Source organism: Podarcis pityusensis (assembly GCF_964106645.2).
Source record: "Podarcis pityusensis genome assembly, chromosome: 1".
In the NCBI taxonomy this organism is placed as follows: domain Eukaryota; kingdom Metazoa; phylum Chordata; class Lepidosauria; order Squamata; family Lacertidae; genus Podarcis; species Podarcis pityusensis.
In genome coordinates this window covers 74,037,665-74,058,799 of record NC_138028.1, presented here as the reverse complement: position 1 = coordinate 74,058,799, position 21,135 = coordinate 74,037,665, and the positions used below count along the sequence as shown (strand labels likewise).

General features: G+C 42.7%; 2 protein-coding genes across 4 annotated transcripts in view; both read right to left on the bottom strand.

Annotated features, from left to right (window-relative positions):
* The window catches only part of NAP1L4 (nucleosome assembly protein 1 like 4), a 33,756-nt gene extending 24,824 nt beyond the window's left edge, over positions 1–8,932 (bottom strand). For both annotated transcript variants that reach the window (XM_080999452.1, XM_080999451.1), the window contains exons 1-3: positions 8,775–8,932; positions 2,021–2,054; positions 281–342 (exon numbers count right to left, since the gene is read on the bottom strand). In XM_080999452.1, coding sequence (XP_080855578.1) covers positions 281–342; positions 2,021–2,034 — 76 coding nt within the window. In that variant the 5' untranslated portion in view covers positions 2,035–2,054; positions 8,775–8,932. The remainder of the gene's footprint in view (positions 1–280; positions 343–2,020; positions 2,055–8,774) is intronic.
* Positions 8,933–17,019: 8,087 nt separating this feature from the next.
* The window catches only part of CARS1 (cysteinyl-tRNA synthetase 1), a 33,802-nt gene continuing 29,686 nt past the window's right edge, over positions 17,020–21,135 (bottom strand). For both annotated transcript variants that reach the window (XM_080998758.1, XM_080998759.1), the window contains 4 exons: positions 20,766–20,833; positions 19,711–19,770; positions 18,321–18,404; positions 17,020–17,459 (listed from right to left, as the gene is read on the bottom strand). In XM_080998758.1, coding sequence (XP_080854884.1) covers positions 17,325–17,459; positions 18,321–18,404; positions 19,711–19,770; positions 20,766–20,833 — 347 coding nt within the window. In that variant the 3' untranslated portion in view covers positions 17,020–17,324. The remainder of the gene's footprint in view (positions 17,460–18,320; positions 18,405–19,710; positions 19,771–20,765; positions 20,834–21,135) is intronic.

Here is a 21,135-nt window from a genome sequence, read left to right as displayed (position 1 = left end):
ATAACAGAAGGCACAAGGAAGTTCTTGGCATACCCTTTAAGACAGTGGTCACAGCTCCTGCTGCTCTGCCATCTCTGTCCACTAAAACATAACTTTTACCCCATCAGGAGGAGGTGCAGGAAGGAGCTATACACAAAAACCAGGATAGGATGCACAGCAGCAGCATAATTTCTCTCACCTTCAGAGCTTTTAAAGGGATAAAAACAATCTCTGGAAACCCTAACCACACACTCATTCTGCATTTTAACATACTTTTGAAACATATATTTTAATCAGTTACCTTTTTTATCACCGGTACCTTTAGCAGCTTCCACAGAATCTGAGGCAGCATCTTCTGTTTTACTGCAAAAACATATTTGAGAGATATTTGCATAATATAATATAACTTAAATCAAGTAAGCTTTGGTAAATGGGGTTGATCCAGGGTAATGCTCACTGGAATGCCACTCAAACTGAGTGGTTGGGAGAAGGACTAAAAAGCAGAACTTTTAAAGATTCCTCCTTTCCTCTGTAGTCCATTGTTCCAAAGGGCTGCCCTTCTATTCATGACAGGATAAGTTCTGGATCCAACCCAATGTAAACTGGTATTTTAAAAATTAGTAAAGATATCAATTTCTTGTTGGCAGTTTTGACACTCAAATGAACTTGTACAATAGGCACTTAAAAATAAATCAGATTTTCAATTTTCCATTACTTTTGCCAAGATTGTACACAGGATAAAGGCTAAAGATGCTGTTAGGTGAATTATTCTGCATTCTAGGTGTGTGTGGAAAGATTCTCATGACACATATTTCCAAACAGCTTGCCAGGAGAATTTCATTGGTTAGGAATCACTATTTCTAAATTTCCAACTTGAAAAGGCAATTGGAGAAAATTAAACTGTAACCCTGGTTTAAAGAGCTATTTGGCACCTAGCTTATATATCAAAGTTTCTAAAACTGGATGTGGCTCACATACATCATTTGAATAGCAATGCCCCTCCACTGGGAGGGGGGATGGCCCCCTCAAATATTTTACTGAGGGGGCTGAAGGGATCTTGCTCCTTAAGAGTTGGCTCCTATGGCACACAGTATGGATGCCTCAAGAGACAGACAAATCAGGAGTTTGTGGCATGCCAGGGCAGGAGCAACGAAACCTAGTGTGCCTACCTAAGACAGAATGAGCTCCGCCTGCCACTCCAGTGCAGGACTGCATTCCATTCCATAGCTCAAAGCCACACCCCTTCCCACCGGCCTTCACATTTCTAATTAAGACCAGAAGGAAACACATCATAAAACATGAGGAACTGCATATTTAACTGTACTGTACCCTGGAGTTGCACTCTTATATTTTCAGTTGGATTTTTATACACCTGCCAAGAAGTTGGACCACTACTGTTTCAGGACCTATTCTTCCTCTCTTGCTTTGTGAATAGTAGTTTGGCTATAACGCTAGTACACAATTTGAAGCACAGGTTCTAAAAATTCTCAGTAAGCTTCCCATGGGTAACTAAGAACAACAACAAAAAAAACCTTAGTAGGAAAGACCCACATGTTCTATGTTTTAAGGGTATCAAGAATGTACAATGCACCATAAACTGACCATCACTCCCTGACACAACATGACCCAGTAACGGGGCTACACAGACCTACCAATTTCACACAGATTAGAAGAAAAAAAAGCACAAACATTTTCAATTATATGTTTTCAGAAATGTTTAATGCTTTTCAATTGTGTTGTTTTGCTGTTTTGTCATTTGCAGTGCTCCTCTGGGAAGAAAGGCAGGATATAAACTTAATAAATGGTCATCATCTCCTGACTCATTAGAGGGACCACGTCTTAACCAAAGAAAATCGGTATAGAAAATATGTTTTATTAAGTCCAGTGAAAGATTTTCTCTAGTACAGGGAACTCCCCATTTGCATAGTGGTTGTGCCGAAAACACTGCATGTGTCAGTGATCACACATCAATCAGACAAGCGCAAAACGTTTGCCACTAATTCTTAAAGACCCATAATTTTCAGAACTTTTCAGAACCTACCTGTTATCTGCCATCTGCGAGATCTTTTATCCACCTGTAAGACAATACAAAGAATTTAAAAGTATGCTGATACGTTTCCAAAGCAACTTTAATGGAATAGTATTATTTTTGTATATTATTTTTACTAATAGCCAATTACAGCATAAACCACTGCTGAATCACATTTAAAAATTGTTTCAACCATCTTGTATTATGGAATGGACTTGCTTTTAGAAGTTGAAATACATTTCTCTCTGTTATTTTCCACTGAAAGCCTATTGAATTGGGCTTAGCAGACTAAAAGTCAATCCTAGAATGTGTAAGATATATGGTTTTTTCCCCTTCGTTAACAAACATCCAAACAACAGTAGCATAAACTAAAATCCCTACGTTATAGTTCATATATTTCATTTTTGCAATACTAGAGGTAGAACTTATTTAGCCAATCACAATTTTTGAAAAAAGCTTATATGAACTTAGAGCTTGAATAAGTGCATCATTGTACATAGCAGAGTTGCCCTCTATTCTCTTACAGATGGGTAGCCGTGTTGGTCTGCCATAGTCGAAATAAAAATTTTTCCTCCCTGTAGCACCTTAAAGACCAACTAAGTTAGTTCTTGGTATAAGCTTTCGTGTGCATGCACACTTCTTCAGATACACACTATTACTATTATTCTCTATTACTTTTGTAATGTATATAGATCAAATATCTCTATACTGACATCTGCAAGGAGTTGCTGCTCTTAACTGCATTCTAAGAAATGTAACTTTAAAAATTTGTGCTTAAGCATGCTTTTCATTCCTCCCTCCAATTTTTTTCCTTGTAAATAAATAAATAAAATGAATCATTTGCAAGTGTTGAAGAGAGAAACTCAAGAAATTACTCCTGTGGGCAGGATCAGAAGCAAAAGTGAGTGAAATAATGGGTGCAACTCTTGCTTTGTACGGTAGGGATACATTCCAACTACACAGAAGTTTGGGGTTTCTATACAAACACATACCTCCATCCAGGCAAGGAAGCAGTATTGTCATTGTTATGCATTTGAGGGTCATGGCCTAGGCCACAGGCACGTATAGGGAACCTTTGGCATGCAAGTCAATCTTAGTCTGAGAGGCTATCTCCCCAAAACCACACCCATCTGTCAGTCAACTGGCATCACTCTATTGCAGAGTTTTTCAAACTTTTCATGTTGGTGACACACTTTTCAGACACATATCATTTCATGACACAGTAATTCAGTTTTATTAGCAAACCAGAGGTTAAACTAACCCCTTATAAGAGTCTTAGCATGACACACCTATACACTGCAGCCAACACACTAATGTGTCACGACACACAGTTTGGAAAACTCTGCCCTATTGGGTCGGTGATGGCAGCTGACAGGTAAGGAATTCTGTTATGCATTGGCAGAATTCTATGTAGACAGAATTGAACAGTTCATCAGCTGAAGATGTCATGACATCAGAACTGACAAGTGGGTGGTCAATTCATATATACCCAGAAAGTATACTCATATATACTCTGGAGCGTGGTTTTAGAAAATTGTCCATATGACTACAGTTAAGTGACTTGGATGTCATATTGTAGCAGGTCAGCATCAAACCATATTTTGGCATTACAAACATGAGTATCAGACTCATGCTCTTCCCTTTGCTCCACTCTGAATTTAAGACAAACCAGTGTGCAATTTCATCCAAATTTTGTTTCCTGAAAAAATGTGGGGGGGGGGGGACACTAAGGATCAGAACTTATGGGAAGTATCTTTGCAGTAGCCACAATATATGGCTCTGGCAAAGGATGCATGTAGGCCAGAGCAAGGAGGAAAGGGCTGGAAAGCACATACAGGGCAACTGTCACCTTGCCGGGGTAGGGAGTCACCCCAGAGGGAAAATACTCGGAATCATGACAGGTGAAGTGGAAGTAAAAGAAGTAAAAGCCCACATGGAGCTGCAGCAGTCTTGCTCAGAGAACGAAGGCAGGCTGGCATGATGCTGGTCAAAGTTAGAGAGAGCCAAAAAGGCCTCACAGATCTGTTGCCAGCTTGTTCAAGACGAGTGCAGGAAGACAGTCTACAGGAGAGAGGTCCACTGCTTTGTTGAGCTAGGGTAAGGAGCCTACAGGGAAGGAGAGAGGCTTCCTCTTCTCACAGCTGGATTTTCTGCAGCAGAAATGGAAAACTATTGTCTCTTGCTTGTTCATTGTCTGGCAATAGTGTTATCTTTTTACACACACACACACACAGAGAGAGAGAAGGAGAGAGAGAGAGAGAGAGAGAGAGAGAGAGAGAGAGAGAGAGAAAACAGCCCTTCCCAAGTGAAAGCTCTGCAAGGAAAGCAACTGGTTGGGTGCTTCTGCTGGACAGTGGCATAACACCCACCCACCCCTTTTAAGAGAGTTCATGTGCACAGTATGTAATGGCTGAAAAGTGATTCTGCTGAAGCCTTGGTGGTGCTGCACAGGAAGGGAGCCTGGAGGGAGGAAACACCCTGGACTCTGGCTCTTTTTTTGTTTCTTTCCTGTGAATCAATGTCCCATGAGAAAAAAAGTGTTTCTCCACCTCTGATACACAATATCAAAACTCTCCAAAATATATTTTGGTTACATTTTAGCAAGGTTTAACAATGATAAATATGGTGGAGATTTAAGTTGTTGCTATTGTTGACAAAGAAACTCTTAAAAATCTACTGCAAATCACCCAGATTACTACTTGTAGATTCTTACCTACTTCTGCCCACAAGATCACATGACAAACTGAAAAGCAGGTAAGAGCAAAAATCTGAAAGAGCCACTCATTTGGGAAAAAGCTATTCATCACAAATCTGGGCCAGCTCACTGTTTCATAAATTTAAGATGAAGTATTTCTGACTTATGATCAGAAAGATTAAGAAAACAGCTAAACATGCAGGAGTGATCGGAGCAACAGTTACTGCAACAATACTAGAATGATACTTTACACCCAATATGAAGCTGCTGAAAGAGTCCTCTCTCTCAAGTTCTCCCTGTCTTCCCATTTAGGATAATTTATTCCATGTTGTGACAATATAATACTCTGAGTTTCTGCCTTGCATGTTACTGGCATTAGCTGGGAGGGTGGGGAGGTGACAGACAATGTAATGACTGCATTAAATGGGATCTGGATGAAGGATGGCGGGGAGAGAAGAACTTGATATGGGGCTGCAATTTTTGGCAGCAGTCCTGTGTCATGTGCAACACGTAGTTATGACCTCTGTAACAGAGCAAAATACCTACTTCAAAGATATAAAATATTAGAAGTACCACTTAGAAGCCCAGAAGACAAACATCAGAATATTTAACCATAATCACAACTTATAAGCAACCTCTAAAGATATGTAGCCTGCAAAGGTAGTTGAATTAAAGTTTACTGAATGGTCAATATATGGGACATAATTAAAAATAAAGGCGCTTTACGTGAAGTTGCTATCAAATAATAAGACAAAGTTTGACCAATTCAGTCAGCAATAGATTGTTTCATAGATGGAATGCTAAATTCTACTTTGACTTTCCCCCATCATTATCCACACTGACAGCCAGTGTGTTATAGTGATTATAGAGTGTTGGACTAGGACCCATGAGACTAGGGTTCAAATCCCCACTATGTCATGAAGCTCACTGGGTGACTGTGGGCTAGTCACCGCCGCTCAGTGGGTTGTTGCGGGAATTATTTGAGGAGCGGGGACAACCATGTAGGCCACCTTGAGCTCCTTGGACAAAAAGATGGGACATAACATGCAATAAATAATAAAAATAAATACAATAAATAAAATATCCATAGAATAACATTAAAACTACACAAAGTAGTTTAAAGAAAAATGTAAGTGACAATGTGTATTAACACCAAATTCTCAGTCATGTGAGGTAGAATACAATGCTTTTATAAGCATGTTTTCACCAACAGCAACAGTCAACAAATTCCAAAAACACTTGCAGAAGTATTTCAGCAAGGTGAATTGCCAGAAATCTGTAGGATTATGGTTATAATGTATATTAAATTAGATATCAGTCAACATGACCATATTTCAAACCTTTTATAAAGCAGACCCACAAACAAAACATGTTGTGTAGTGAATTGTCCTACTGTGAATGGAAGGGCTCTTTCCATTTACAGATGGGACCTTCTTCCTTCAGCTCCTCACAACACTTCCCACCATGTTTTGGAGGGGCTCCCAACCTTCTGCAGAATATTCAGGTGGTACAGAGGAATGGAAGTATTGGCAGGAATTGCTTCCACTCCCTCCTCTGATGGGATCATCTTATGGTGGGAGTTCTACTCATGGAAATCCTGAACACAACTCTGTCCTCATAGAGAATCAAGTTATACTTAATGTTATGTAAGTGCCATAGTCCTTCACAGTAACTGTCCTGAATACCACCAACCAACAACATGGTGATCAACAAGATTCCTGAAATCTACTAATTTCATTTGCTTACTCATTTCAGAATTACTTTTGTAAACGTGTAGAACTGAGACAGATTTTCTGCAATGTCCCTAGCGGAATTTGTAGCCAACAAAGGCTTGTTTGAACTAGGCCTTTTAAGGATCATATGCACATGTTTAGCGGAAGATGTAAACTTACATCTGTCTTTACTGCTATGCAACAAAATTAGCCACTTTATCTCAAAGAGTAACTGACAGCAAGTTGTAAGCAAAATATAATTTAGTTTCCAACCAATATTAATTTGGTTTTCAACAAAGGACTGACAGTTCTTTCTTTTCTTCCTTGCCCCATCAGTTACAATAGTACATACTTATTAAAAAGCCAGTCAAGTATGCAAAGAATTATACCTAAGAAGCAAGAGCATTTTAAGAGACCGTCTACACTGTCAGTCGAAAATAATTAAAGAAAACTGCTGGTAAGTGTCTATATTTTGGGAGCCTTCCAAAAGTGGATTATTTGTTATAATTAATGCAACCACAATTAAACTACAAGATTTGCATCTTGTTTCATCAAGTCTTGTAGACTGGGCTCCTCTGGGAGGAAGGGCAGGATATACACTGAATACATACATACAACTACTAATTATTACTAGTCATATGAACCAGAGAAGGACTGCAGTTCAGTTGTAGAACATCTGCTTTGCACCCAGAAGGTCCCAAATTCAACTATCAGCATTTCCAGGTGGAGCTGGGAATATCCCATCTGAAACCCTGAAGAGCTACAGCCAATTAGTTAGAAATTAATGTGCAAAACAAACTAAATGGCCTGACTCCATATTTTATTTCATAACATCTATATACTGCTTGACTGTACCACAAAACCCCTCAAATTGGTTTAAGATCTAAGATAGCTGTTTAAGTTTACTCAGATATAATTCCATAATATTTAATGGGGCTTGTGCACACTTATTGGAGAACATCTGTCATGAAGTGGGATTTAATTCTTATAATGTATAGGAGCTCATGGCTATCCAGCTGCAGTTGAAAACTCCTATCAATCCCCTGAGTATTCAAATGGGAGGAATCAAGATGAAGCAATGGTAAATACTGTAGGAGCAAACGTTTGCAAACTAACAGGGGAAAGAATCTGTATGCTAAGGAACACAAACAGTAGTCATGCTGAGATTCTACTACAGGAAGATTTCAACCCATATGGTGTTATTGTGTACACAATTCATTACTGAATATTATCTTCCACAATGCCACCTATTTTTGAAGGAATGGGTTTCTGTGCAGTAAGTTTAAAACTGACTCAACCCCCCCCCCTTTTCTTTTCTTTCTTTTTTTTTTTTTGACTGAGTTTCACATTGATCAGCTAAGTGTTACATATAAAAGTTTGTCCGAGCTGACTGACCAGTCCAGCATGATGAAACTTGCGTCCCCAAGGTCTTGCATTTATCAGACTCTTTCAAAACTTGCATCAAGTGCGAGTCAATTATCTTTCTAAGCCTGGAAGATGGTGCGGCCCCTGCAATAAGAGCTACAAGTAGCGATGCCAAACCACAAAGGAAAATTATGGCTTCCGTTACAGAACTTGCAGTCAGAAACCCTCGGGCAGGAACAAAACTATGTGTTCTCTATACAGCGGGTGGGGGGGAGGCTGAGAGGAAGAGAGGAGCAGTGACTAGAGGGCGCTGGCAGGAAAAACAAGGGCCTGCCAGGTTACATACTGCAGGGCCTACATCGGGAGAAAAAAAGGGGGGGCGCTTTTCACGGTGTTTCTCTATACGACAAGCCTTTCATAAGGCGCGCACACACGGCGCCAACTGACTTCCCCGCACCGCAACTCCCGCCCCCGTTTCCCACGGCACACCTTCCTAGATAGCCATTTTTAAAGCGGCGTGGCTTAGACAGCAGGACGGGAAGAGAAATCGCAGAGCACATGGCCGAGAAGAGGTACGGGAGAGAGAGGAAGCGATACGCGCGTGTGTGGATGAGCCCGGGGTCCGCCCTGAGGCGGCGGAAAAAAGCGGCTCTCCTCCCATCCGCCTGCGGCAACCCGTGTGAAGAATCGCCGCCAGAGAGCGAGGAAGCGCCTCGTCCGCCCCTTCGCTGAAGCGCCGCATCTCGGAGCCTTAATAGCCGCTCCGCCGCGCCCAGAGCCGAGGCCGCTCCTTAAAATGGTGCCCGTGCTGGGACCGGACTGCCCCACCCGCTCCCCTGCCTGTTTCCCCCGTCAGCCGGGCCTCGGCAGCACAACGGGGCCTGCTCGCCTTCCTCTCCGCCCTTCAGCCCGGGTGTGCAGCAGCAGCACAACAGGCCCGCTCCGCGCTGCGCCCCGCCTCGCCCGGGCCCAGCCCCCGCTATCCCCAACTCACCTGGCCCGGCCCTTGCGTCTCCTCACGCCCGCAATAGCAGCGCCCAGGCTGATCCTCTCACTCCGACTCACTCGGGGCTGCGCCGCCCTAAAGAAGGCCGCCTCCCATTGGCCGACGCGACAGCGCCGCGCGCAGTAAGAGCCGTTCGGGTTGGCCTAGGCTTAGCGGCGGCCGCTGCTCCACACGCGGGACATGTTGACTTTCCGGCAGAAAGGGGATGAGCCAATCAGAGCGTGGGGAAGGTGGGAGAGCTCGCGCTCGCCGCGCGTGCGCGGGACCGCTCTAAGCGCGAGAGAATTCTCCGATGCGGGGAAGGGGGCGAGGCGAGAGGAGTGGGGTGGGCGGGGCTTGTCCGGTGGAGCGAGGGAGGCGCTGGAACGCGCCGCGGCATTTAAAGGAGCAGGAGCTGTTTAAGGAAACAATGGGTGGGGAGGTGGAAGGGGCGGTCGGCTCTGCACTAACTTAATGCTTGCGTTTTGCCATGGCAACGTTTGTGATGGACAACATCTGAGCGCCTGGCGCCAAGCTAGAGCTAGTCGAATTTCACCTCGAGGCTGAGGACGTTTTAAAGTGAAAGGGAGAGTATTGTGCCAGTGATTCGACGCATAAGTAAATTTACTGGCAGGTAATTTAGTGGGAACCAGTGGCCCTTCCGCTTGTGCTGGATTCCGCTCCCATCAGCTCCAGCCTTCATGTCATATAGTCAGGGATTATGGGAGCTGGATATCAGCAACAGTTCCCTACTCCCGTTTGAAAGGGACGGTGTGCTATGGTGATGAAGCCTCAAGGAAAGAATAAACGTATTGCACATTTGTGCGGAATCACGTGTTCACATCCTGGCAAGAAATTGCATTCGCAACTTCCTACCCTCTGAACATGCAGCGTTTTAGAAATCCATCACAGGCGTGTAAGACGGAACACAGTAATCCCCGCTGTGCAGTGTAATAACTTTGTAAAAGTTATTTTAATTTAAAGATTCAAAGTTGGGCTTCTTGCTATGCGCATAATGGTAAGCATCATGAGCGCACATGCAAATAGGCCCAAGGCCAACTTTACCATGAGTTCCAGAGGGTGTCATTGTGTTTAGTTTCAAATTTCTCATGTCTGTGTGTCAAAATAAAAGGGGTGGGAAGCAAAGAAGGATGGCATATTTACTATTTACTTCCAGTTTTAAAATGTCAGTGACTTTATATCTAGAGACATATTGATTTAGAATGAAACTCCATTGAAATTGACATAGGGTTGGTCTGTGGTGACAGCAGCTGCAGGAGAAAGGGTTAGAAAACCCCTTGGGGCAGAAAGTTTCTGCTGCCGTGCAGTGCCAACTCCAGATTGCAGAGGGACACCCTTAAGGCAAGACGCCCTCAGTTGTTGTTGTTTAGTTGTTTAGTCGTGTCCGACTCTTCGTGACCCCATGGACCAGAGCACGCCAGGCATTCCTGTCTTCTACTGCCTCCTGCAGTTTGGTCAGACTCATGTTTGTAGCTTCGAGAACACTGTCCAACCATCTCGTCCTCTGTCGTCCCCTTCTCCTTGTGCCCTCCATCTTTCCCAACATCAGGGTCTTTTCCAGGGAGTCTTCTCTTCTCATGAGGTGGCCAAAGTATTGGAGCCTCAGCTTCAGGATCTGTCTTTCCAGGGAGCACTCAGGGCTGATTTCCTTAAGAATGGATACGTTTGATCTTCTTGCAGTCCATGGGACTCTCAAGAGTCTCCTCCAGCACCATAATTCAAAAGCATCAATTCTTTGACAATCAGCCTTCTTTATGGTCTAGCTCTCACTTCCATGCATCACTACTGGGAAAACCATGGCTTTAACTATACGGACCTTTGTTGGCAAGGTGATGTGTCTGCTTTTTAAGATGCTGTCTAGGTTTGCCATCGCCTTTCTCCCAAGGAGCAGGCGTCTTTTAATTTCTTGACTGCTGTCACCATCTGCAGTGATCATGGAGCCCAAGAAGGTAAAATCTCTCACTGCCTCCATTTCTTCCGCTTTTATTTGCCAGGAGGTGATGGGCCCCGTGGCCATGATCTTCGTTTTTTTGATGTTGAGCTTCAGACCATATTTTGCGCTCTCCTCTTTCACCCTCGTTAAAAGGTTCTTTAATTCCTCCTCACTTTCTGCCATCAAGGTTGTGTCATCTGCATATCTGAGGTTGTTGATATTTCTTCTGGCGATCTTAATTCCGGCTTGGGATTCATCCAGCCCAGCCTTTCGCATGATGAATTCTGCATATAAGTTAAATAAGCAGGGAGACAATATACAGCCTTGCTGTACTCCTTTCCCAATTTTGAACCAATCAGTTGTTCCATATCCAATTCTAACTGTAGCTTCTTGTCCCACATAGAGATTTCTCAGGAGACAGATGAGGTGATCAGGCACTCCCATTTCTTTAAGAACTTGCCATAGTTTGCTGTGGTCGACACAGTCAAAGGCTTTTGCATAGTCAATGAAGCAGAAGTAGATGTCTTTCTGGAACTCTCTAGCTTTCTCCATAATCCAGCGCATGTTTGCAGTTTGGTCTCTGGTTCCTCTGCCCCTTTTAAATCCAGCTTGTACTTCTGGGAGTTCTCGGTCCACATACTGCTTAAGCCTGCCTTGTAAGCTTAAGATGCCCTCAGAGTATCCAGCTATTTCAGTGCACACCTCACAGAGGCACAGGAAGCTGCCTTATAACAAGTCAGAAAATTGGTTGTTCCAGCTCAGGTGTGGAGAATCCTTTTCAGGCTGAGGGCCACGTTTCCTTGTGGTCAACTTAACGGGGGCTGCATATGGCCAGAAGCAACAGTAGGCAGAGCGACGGATGTGCCTCAAGCTTACATTTCAGCCATGCAATAATTAGAGCATGGCACACAACACCTATATTTTTGCCTTCCAGATGGGCAAAAGTACTCAAGGAAGGGGTGGTCTGGGGAAGAGTCCTGAGAGTCAAATGAAGAGGCCCAGAAGGCTTAGGCTTAGGCTCTTCATCCAGGCTCTACCTCAATATTGTCTACACTGGCCAGCAGCAGCTCTCCATGGTTTCAAACCCGGGTCCCTTTCAGCTTTATCTGGACCTTCTGGGTTCAAGCAAGAGTAGGCAGGCAAGCAGGTGGGACGTTGGTTCACTTAACCACTCTGGGGAGAGCAGGCTGGCAAGGAGGAGTTGCTGCATGCTTGCTTACTCACTTACTTGCTGGGAGCCAGAATGGAAGTATCAAGGAGCAAGCTGTGGCAGCTGCTGCTCCGCCTTGCTCATTCACCAAGATGGGTGAGTGACAGCAGCAATGAGGAGAAAGGACAGTGTTTGCCACTCACGCCCCTTGTCACGGTCTCCCTCCAGAGCGCTCCTGCTGTTCCACCTTGTTGCCCTTGACACTGTTCTCTCAGACTTCCTCTCCCACTCTGAGTGAGCAGCAACAGCAAAGAATGAACAGCAGCAGGGATTATCCTCTTCCTGGGATGTGGACCTTGGTGGATACCTGCTGATGCCAATCCCTGCCCTGCTCCCCACCCCTCCAGTGCTGATTCCGTGTCCTTGAAAGCAAGAAGCCAAATCCCTAAAATATGCAGAGGAGTGCCCTTGTCAAGTTGTTTTGACCAAGTAATTCAAGTGCTGAAGTGGGGGGTGGGGTGGGGCTGTTTTTTTCTTTAGATATTAATCCTTGCTGCAAAGACAAAAACCAGAGCATGCCAATCTGCCTACCTTCTCAACAGAGTCATTTCTGTAGAAGCAAGTTTCCAGCACACACACTTAACAGCACTCACAATTCGCCTGTGCGCCTTCATTGCTAAACCTGAATAGTCAGATAGTCTTTGCCATTTTACACACTACCAATTAGGGGAAAATTTGAGAATATTGCCTCAAGATAGTTCCGAAATCGTTTTAAACTTTGAAACAGAAGCCATGTTTGGTGCCAGATACCCTTCATTCAGTAAGATCACTCTTTTCTCCTCCTGTCCAGTCACAAAAAGTTAGAGCTCCTGCAGTATCGGATCAAAGTCCTGTCTGGTCCAGTCAGTGGTATCAAGCCAGGACTTTCAGGCAGAAGTTCAGGGTTCCATTCGGAATGAATATGAAGGCCCTCAAACACAGCAGGGCTGGCTTATCACATTTTGAAGTAAACAAGAAATAGAATCACAAAGAAATAGAATCACAAAAGAAATAAATAAAAACAAAGAAATAGAATCACAAAACAAAGAAATAGAATCACAAAACAGAGAAACCAGTAGGAGAACACTTCAATCTCCCAGGACATTCTATACAAGATCTCAAAGTAGCTGTTTTACTACAAAGGAATTTCAGAAATAGACTGGAAAGAGAAGCTGCTGAATTGCAACTCATTACCAAACTTAAAACCATGGAGAGACCTGGTTTGAACAAAGACATTGGATTCTTATCCCATTATACATGACTAAGCCATTTCTCACCTTCTCACCCCTTGCCTTTTCCTGTAAGACCCATTACAGTCGTTAAGAGTCGTCAGCAGGCTCATCTCAGCTATCTGCCAATCTCCCATTCCCACCACCCTTCTAGTAATACCCCTCCCCACCTTCTCACTATATAGAAGGATCTGGCAACTTCTGTTTCAGTGTATCTGAAGAAGTGTGCTTGCACACGAAAGCTCATACCAAGAACTAACTTAGTTGGTCTTAAAGGTGCTACTGGAAGAATTTTTTTTATAAAGAAATAAAACATTATTGTCAAAGAGTAACATACACAGCAAGACCTTTCCGAACTTCCCAATGTTTGGTAGAGCAGTCTGTAGTATATCTGTTGCTATAGGACAGGTGTAGGGAACCTTTAGCTTTCCATATGTTGCTGAACTACAGCTCCCAACAGCCCCAGCAAGCATATGGCCAATAGCCAGGGCTGATGGGGTTTGTAGTTCAGCAACATCTCGACTCCAAAAGGCTCCCCCATACACAGTGCTATTTTTTCTAGAAAAATAGGTTCTGTGCCCACATCTGCTGTAGGATGATTATGGAAGCAGGATCCCACTGCTGTTTTTGAGATTTCTGTGGAGGGGGGGTACTGGGGGAGTTTTAATGTATCTGATAATATTATTTATTATTGATGTGTTTTGTTTTATGCTCTGAGCCCCTCTTGTGATTTTTAATGGAGGGTAATATTGTTAACAATACTAGATTTTAAATGCACAATTGCTGATCCTGTTTGGTGTTTTGTAGCACTGCCAGAATCATAATTCCCTAATGATATGTGCTACTCCAATACTGTGCATCTTTCCACAGAAGTGCCACCCACTGAAATGCACCCTCTTCCAAAATATGCCATTTCCAAGGGTATAACATTTTAAATGTATTATGTTGCTGAACAGTTTTCTTTTGGGGGCAGCTTCAAGAGAACAAACAGCGCAGCAAACAAGCAAATGAGACTTATGCCAGGGTAAAGCTTTTCAGTAATTTGTGGCTTGAAGTTTAGTCCCTAAACCTTGGCAGGGTGTGTACAGACATAACATTTATCTCTCAGCCAAACTTATTTCTCCAAACTGTTGTGAAGCTAAATGGCTACTCTGAATTCCTTGAAGAAAGGCTGGGATATAGCTAATGAGAAACACCCCTGCTTCCAAGGAAGTGAACAAGATGGTGTCATTGGTTGCTGGATCCTAGAAAATGGGCTGTACATCTCCCTCTTCTTTATCAAATAGCCTTGACTACAAAAGCTATTTTACCTCATCCTCAGTTTGCGTGCCCAGTTCTCCCTTCACAGACAATCTTAGGGAGAGCTCTAGCTTCCTTAGGCAGGATGGGAGTAGATATTGGGGTGCTATCTGACTCAGTTGATGAGGCACCTCTCCTTCGGGGGCCCTTCACAGAAAGATTCACATTCTTCAAACATTTCTGTTGCATTCCTTTTTGACAGGAACCCACTTGCCTATGCTATCAAAGCCATTCAGGAGGAGAAGGTAGACAAAATTCACAGATATGTGGAGCATTGGAATGTAACAGATCCATTGATTTATTTGTAGGTTTTGTCATGCACTTTCCTTCAAAGAGGTCTCAAGCAGCTGTCATGAGGAGAAACAATATCACAGAATGGTGTGCTTTCAAGTATCTGATAAGCACAAAGAATTCCACTGAAGTATTTAAACAGGAATCACACTGTTATGCAGTACAAATGAAGTCAAAATATGCCTGCCTACAACGCGGCCCCGTTTCTACACAGATTTTATTTCATGAGCAGATGGTACACAGAATGGAGCCTCTCTAGTTGATATCTTAATGGGTGCGTGTATGACAGGATGAGAGGCGGGGGTTTTTTACCTTTCTTCCATCAGAAACACTTTCCAGTGTTTTCTCTTTGGGTAATTCAGCAACACTGCCACACCATCCCTGAGAATTTGTGGGCATGTTCTAGATACTGACATGGGGCACTGACCAAGTTTCAGCATTGCTCTGTGTCAACTGGGCATACAGCCTACAATACACATCCTCCTGGCTGCACATTGCAGGGCAAGACCAACTGCAGGGAGCAAACTCTCTGCATATCCTAATGGATCTTTCTCATTAAGGAATCCATGAGGTTTCTGAAAATAGTTTGAAAACCAGTGCCCTGAGATGTGCAGTGTAGGACTTTAGGCATTGCAATCCCCAGAGTGACATTCTGTGCCAGTTGTTATCAAGAGCAGCCACTGTTACAACCAATCTCTTGACACAACAAGCAATTTATGCTAGCAGTTCCTGATCCAACAAGTGCCAAGCAAGTCGAAGCCTGCACACCTGCACGTGAATGATGAACTCAGCTTGATGCATATCAGACTATAGAAGCCATTTAGTTAAAGGTTGCTTGATGATCTCATGCAACCTATATAGCTCCTTGGGTTTCGGCCAATTTAAACAATGGCCAGGATTTAGTAGTACAGCACGTGAGAGAGAAAGCTTGTAGAACCTCTCATGACATGATCCAGTTTATGCTGGAAGGAGTATTCTAGTATCATACCCTTAAATCAGACATGTCCAACTCCCAAGAGACTGCGATCTACTCCCACTATATAAAATCTGGCAGTGATCTACCCACTGAGGTTTTTCTGGGGGGGGGGGGCCATCATTCAGGATCACGTGATCGACCAGGGATGCCCCGCGATCGACTGGTTGAACATGCCTGCCTTAAAATGATGCCATCTGCTGATTGTATAAACCAACCATGAGTATGCAACTCTTGTACAGCCTTGTACTCTATTAAAAAAGCTGGAAATACCTGGTGGTGGACAAGTATAAAAAAAGGTCTCGTTCACAGCTTAAGATAACTGCCAGTGTCTTCATGTTAACCAGGGAGCCAAGGCAGTGCTTTTTGTTCCTGGCCAAGAATCATCAAGCACTGCTGTGCAAAGAGGATAGGGAAGTTGCAGTACCCTGTATTTCCAGGATGCCATTTATCTGGCATTGCAGATTTTCTTGCCAATTTTATTTCAAAACCAACAGCCAAAATATAACATTTATTAAGTCTGTTTTAAATGTCCAGGCACTTTAATTTCAGGGCTTCTCCTTAGAGTACAGGCAGCCTCAGTAATGGTCTCTGAATGTTGTTGAACTCCCACTTGCCCCCACAATCATGGCCAGTGGTCAGGGATATAGGAGCTATAGTTCAATAACATTTGGAGAGCATCACCTTAGCTACAGCACTGCCTTAGGGGATCCCACTCCTCAGTATGTTTTTAAGGGTAGAGGCAGTGACCAATAGTCGCTGTCCACACTAACTGACACTGTACTCCATTTACACATTGCTTAAGCAGCTCAGTCCAGCAGAATGCTCCTGCTGGAGAAAAACACTGGTGCCCTTTTCCACTTCCTCAAGGTTATCCTTTTAAGCTCCTCAAAAGGAGCAACAAAACTAAGGGGGGGAAGACATGGCATTTGTGGAGTCCCCATAGAGGAAATGAATTGAAGCAGGTGTGTTCTTAGGCTTACAGTTCAGAAAGTAAATGTCAGAGGCAGCACTTGGTTACCCAAGTTAAGCACATGTAAAAACTGCTTCTGTTGAGCAAAGCTAAGCGCATGTACTATCCATATTACAAAGAGAATTCTCCCCATAGTTTTAACAGATGAATTGAGACATTGTGAGTTTGGCTTGAATGACTTCTCACAAAAGATACAAGTCCAGCTAAAGTTAAGGGGTTGAATCCAGAGTTCCATGGAGCAAAAGTCCAACCTGATGCTGCTACAGATGGTAGAGATGGAAAGGACACTGTCTCTGATCCCCCCTCCCCCTACGCACCTCTATTTCCCCCAAAAAATCTTCTTAGGGACAGTAAGCAAATAGTTTATTGACTTGTATCACATAAAAATATTACAGAACCTTATTTAACTAACAAAACTTTTATTGACGTTTTAAACAAGGTGATATTAACCGTGCAATCCTATGCATGTTTACTCAGAAGTAAGTCTCATTGTGTTCAATGGGACTTAATCCCATGTGTGTATAGGATTGCAGCGTTACTTTTTGTTCAGCACAATATGGAAAGTTAAAGCCCAGTGAAAACGCATTTCCCCTCACAAAGTTTATCCAGCTGTATATTTTATTTAAGAAGCAGATTGTCCAAGCTTTGTTCTCAGTTTGCAACTCCATTCTGAACCATTTGAAGATATTCTTTGTACAGTTTTTCTTGTGCTTCATAGAGTTTCTTTAGTTTCTTCGTTTGACCTTTGCTGAGTTCTTTGCCTTCTGTGTCATGAGTTGGAAACCCCTGGAAAACATTAATTCATTATCTTAGGACCATGTTATCTCAACGTTTTTGTTTCTTTCTGCTGTGGTAATGCAATAGCATTATCCCTTTTCACCAGTAATTAGGCATTATCAACAAGAAAAATAAAAACCTGGGTTCTTTGCTTATTTATTCAAGCCCAATAAACCACATATGTAACTCCAAAAGATTCTGAAAAAAAGCAGTAACACATCAAGTTAGGAAATGATTTGAAAGAGTTTAAGGCTGAACCTCCTTATTAAGTATCAGGTAGTAGTCAACATGTCTGTCTCCTCTAGGTGCAGGAGGCAGGGTTGTTAGGACTCACCTGCCTTATCACTATTTTCCTTTACATGCACAGAAAACCATAGACATGCATCCTCATTGAAGAGGGGTGAAAAATGTGCCAAAGTTACAAATATGAAAAGGCTCTAGAATTTGTGGCTGTAACAAAAGACTCACATGCTTTAATATGATGAAGAATTATTTGGGAGCAAGTCCCATTGAATTCAGTAGAGTTCACTTCTGCATAAACGTGCATAGGTTGTACAGCTGGTGTAGTGTGGTGGTTGAGCTCTAGCCATGAACTCTCAGCCACTGTCTCCCTTCACCTCCTCCCCAATATACAATATAGGGGATAATAATACTGCCTTGCCTTACAGTGTGTTCCAAGGATTGCAATTAGATAATGCACGTAAAGCCCTTGGATCACTTAAAGTGCTACACAAATGTTAATAAAATAATGCTTACCTTACCTATCTATCTATCTATCTATCTATCTATATTGTCCAGGATTGAACTAGCAGCTTTCTCCAGGATCCCTAAATACAATATTCAAGGAAGAAAAATTGCAGTAATGCTTACATTTTCATCAAATTTGGAATACTTGTCATGCTCCGATTTAAACATTTCTCCTGGGGGGATTTTCATTTTTGCCAATTTTACTGCCTGCAATATATTTAAAAAGTGTTACAACTCTGGAATACATGAATATCACAGCCAGTATTAACCTCCTACATCAAAACAATTCCTGAAAACAAATTTAAGCTGATACTCTGATGCTCATCCTTCCAAAGACACAACCCGCCCCCACAAAAGGCTGTCAGAAAAGCATATAAGTCATTGGATTTAAAACTGGCTTGGGTCCTGAATACAAAAGTATCTTCAAAATCTGCTGAAACCTGTGTTTTTATTTAATTTCCCCATTTTCTCATACCATGTATCGCAAGATGCGAGAACAACTTGCAAAGCAAATGTCCGGTAAAGTTTTAAGAGACACTTGCTATTTTAGCTTTCTATTGGTAAGACATTCCCCTTTTAAAGAGATGCTGTTCTGTGCACTTGTGGTGTTGATGATAGAGTTTTTAAATATATTGAACTGGATCCAGATCCAAGCAGGAGGTGTGCTTACAAGACACTCCCATTGGTGGAAAGGGGTAGGGAGGAGAAATTCTAGTGATTCCTCCTCCTGCCTGCAGCTCCCTATGCCCCTTGAAAAGCTGAGTTGGAGGGATCCTCCATAACACTATAGAAGGTCACAGAAGAGCCATTCTAAATGCAACCCAGCAATATGTTGACTCTATAGAAGACAGAGGCCTAGCAAAACATGAACATTTTGCAGATGATCAAAGCATACGCCAGGAGCAAAAATAGGCTATGTACACATGGTAGGGGTGGAGAGATTGGGGTGGTGGTAGCAGAGAATATACAGCATATTTTGTGACTGAAGCAGATTCAGTTTTGCCTGTTGATAAAGCCACCCCACACAACTGAGAAGCCATTTCCTTGTGTTTGGCAGCAAAACCCAATGTTCTCTTCTGAAAGATTCCAACATAAAATGTTTGGAATAAATGGCTATAAGCAGAGAGTTGGCTGGGCAGGTCTCTCCGCATCTCACTCTCTGCTAATGTTATACTGTTGGTTCTGGAAAGAGGGTGTCTTTGGCATCTGTTGGATGCTGGAGCAGTTGAGTTCAGCTGGAAGTCCTTGAGTGTCATTCATGCTGTAGGTCTACCAAAGTACTCAATGGTTTGGGAACGGCTGCTGGGGCAAAAGGTGGTTCAGGGGTTTATGTGTTGAGGGGCTGTGTGGCTTAAGGTCTCTCTAACAATTTGGCTCTGCTTTGCAGCTCACATAACAGAGGAGGTGACATAAATGGAAGATAAAGCCTGAAACATGCCTTTTCTCGCCTGACATCAGTGCCATTAAAACCAACCTTTAAAATGTATATTTAAAAAATATTTGGTTACTTTACCTCCTGTTCCTGTTTCTTTCTAGCTGCCTCTTCTTTCTTCCTTTTTTTCTCTTCTTCAATCTATGGAAAAAGAATTTGAAAAGCAACATTAGGATTTAAAAAATACAGAAGTAAATCACTGAGCATTTTATTAGCAAATCATCCACAGCTATGTTTTATACAACAGGATCCTAATTAAGCTGTTAGCTTTACAAAGTTCTATCCAGAACAACCAGTCTTTGACTTTTGAGGGAATTAAAATCACCAGCTCTGCATGTTCCTCATTCATATGCATGTCCCAAGGCTCACCATAATGCAATAAAAATAGTATGTGTGCTAATGTAGTAATCTCAAGATTTATGTCGGAAGGTACTTGTTAGGTGGGTGGGGAGAATGGTGTCATTATTTTTATAGGAGTGCATCACCACTGAGGGCTACATCTATAAATGGGAAGTAACTTTTATTTTACTTGCTTATAAATGACAGGATTTTTGTTCATTTTTCTCTCTGAAGATGGCACTTGTCAGCTACAATGAGTGAACATACCAAGAGAATCCTAGAGTTCTCTTATTCAGAAACTCTGATACGCAAAAGCCAGGAAAAATTGTAGAGCTTTTTAAAAGGAAAGAAAGGAGTTTGGAACACTGGCCATGTTAAAGTCCTTTGGTCAGATGATTGTGTCTTAATTACAGGAGTTTACCCGGTTTACAAATGTCAGGATTGCCACAGATTACAGGGGGGTCGGAGGGGCAAGGCGACTGGCAAAGCGCCAGTAGGGCAGTGGAGCCAATATAGCTCTACAATCACTGCACCCACACCACCCGCCTGCCACCTTGCCCCTCCCCCTAACCAGCTGTATCCCTATTGGGAAGCCAAGTGAGCGGTGCTGCCTCGCCCCATCAATTGCTACAGGAGGTCTTTGCATGGTTGGTGGGGTCTAGAAAGTCCAAGATTCCCAGCAGAAGCTGTGCTTGTGGAAGGAGACTGATGCAGGCTATATTCCTCGGACCATCCCAAATGACGTTAGACAAAAATTAGGCACATCTAGACAGAAACTAGTTCAAATAACGTATAACCTTTTTCTTCTCTTCTCTTTCTTTTAGTAAGGTGTCTCTGTCCACTAGCTTGACCACAGTTGGGAGTCCTACAATAAAAGCATTACAAGGAATAAATGATCATATATATTACTAGTTTAAAGTATTTATCCCAATGATACACACCAGGGATGGAAACGTGTGGCCCTCTAGATGCTGCTGAACTCCTCTGCAGCTATTTAAAATATACATCACACTGCTGAACACAAAAGGCAGAACTCACTTAACCTTAATTGATGGACAACTCTTGGAAAAAGATGGGCAAAAGTTTGAGAAATCTATGATTTCTTGCTGCTATTATTTGCTGTTGTGTCTATTTCACATCCAAATCATCACCATATTTACTTGGAAG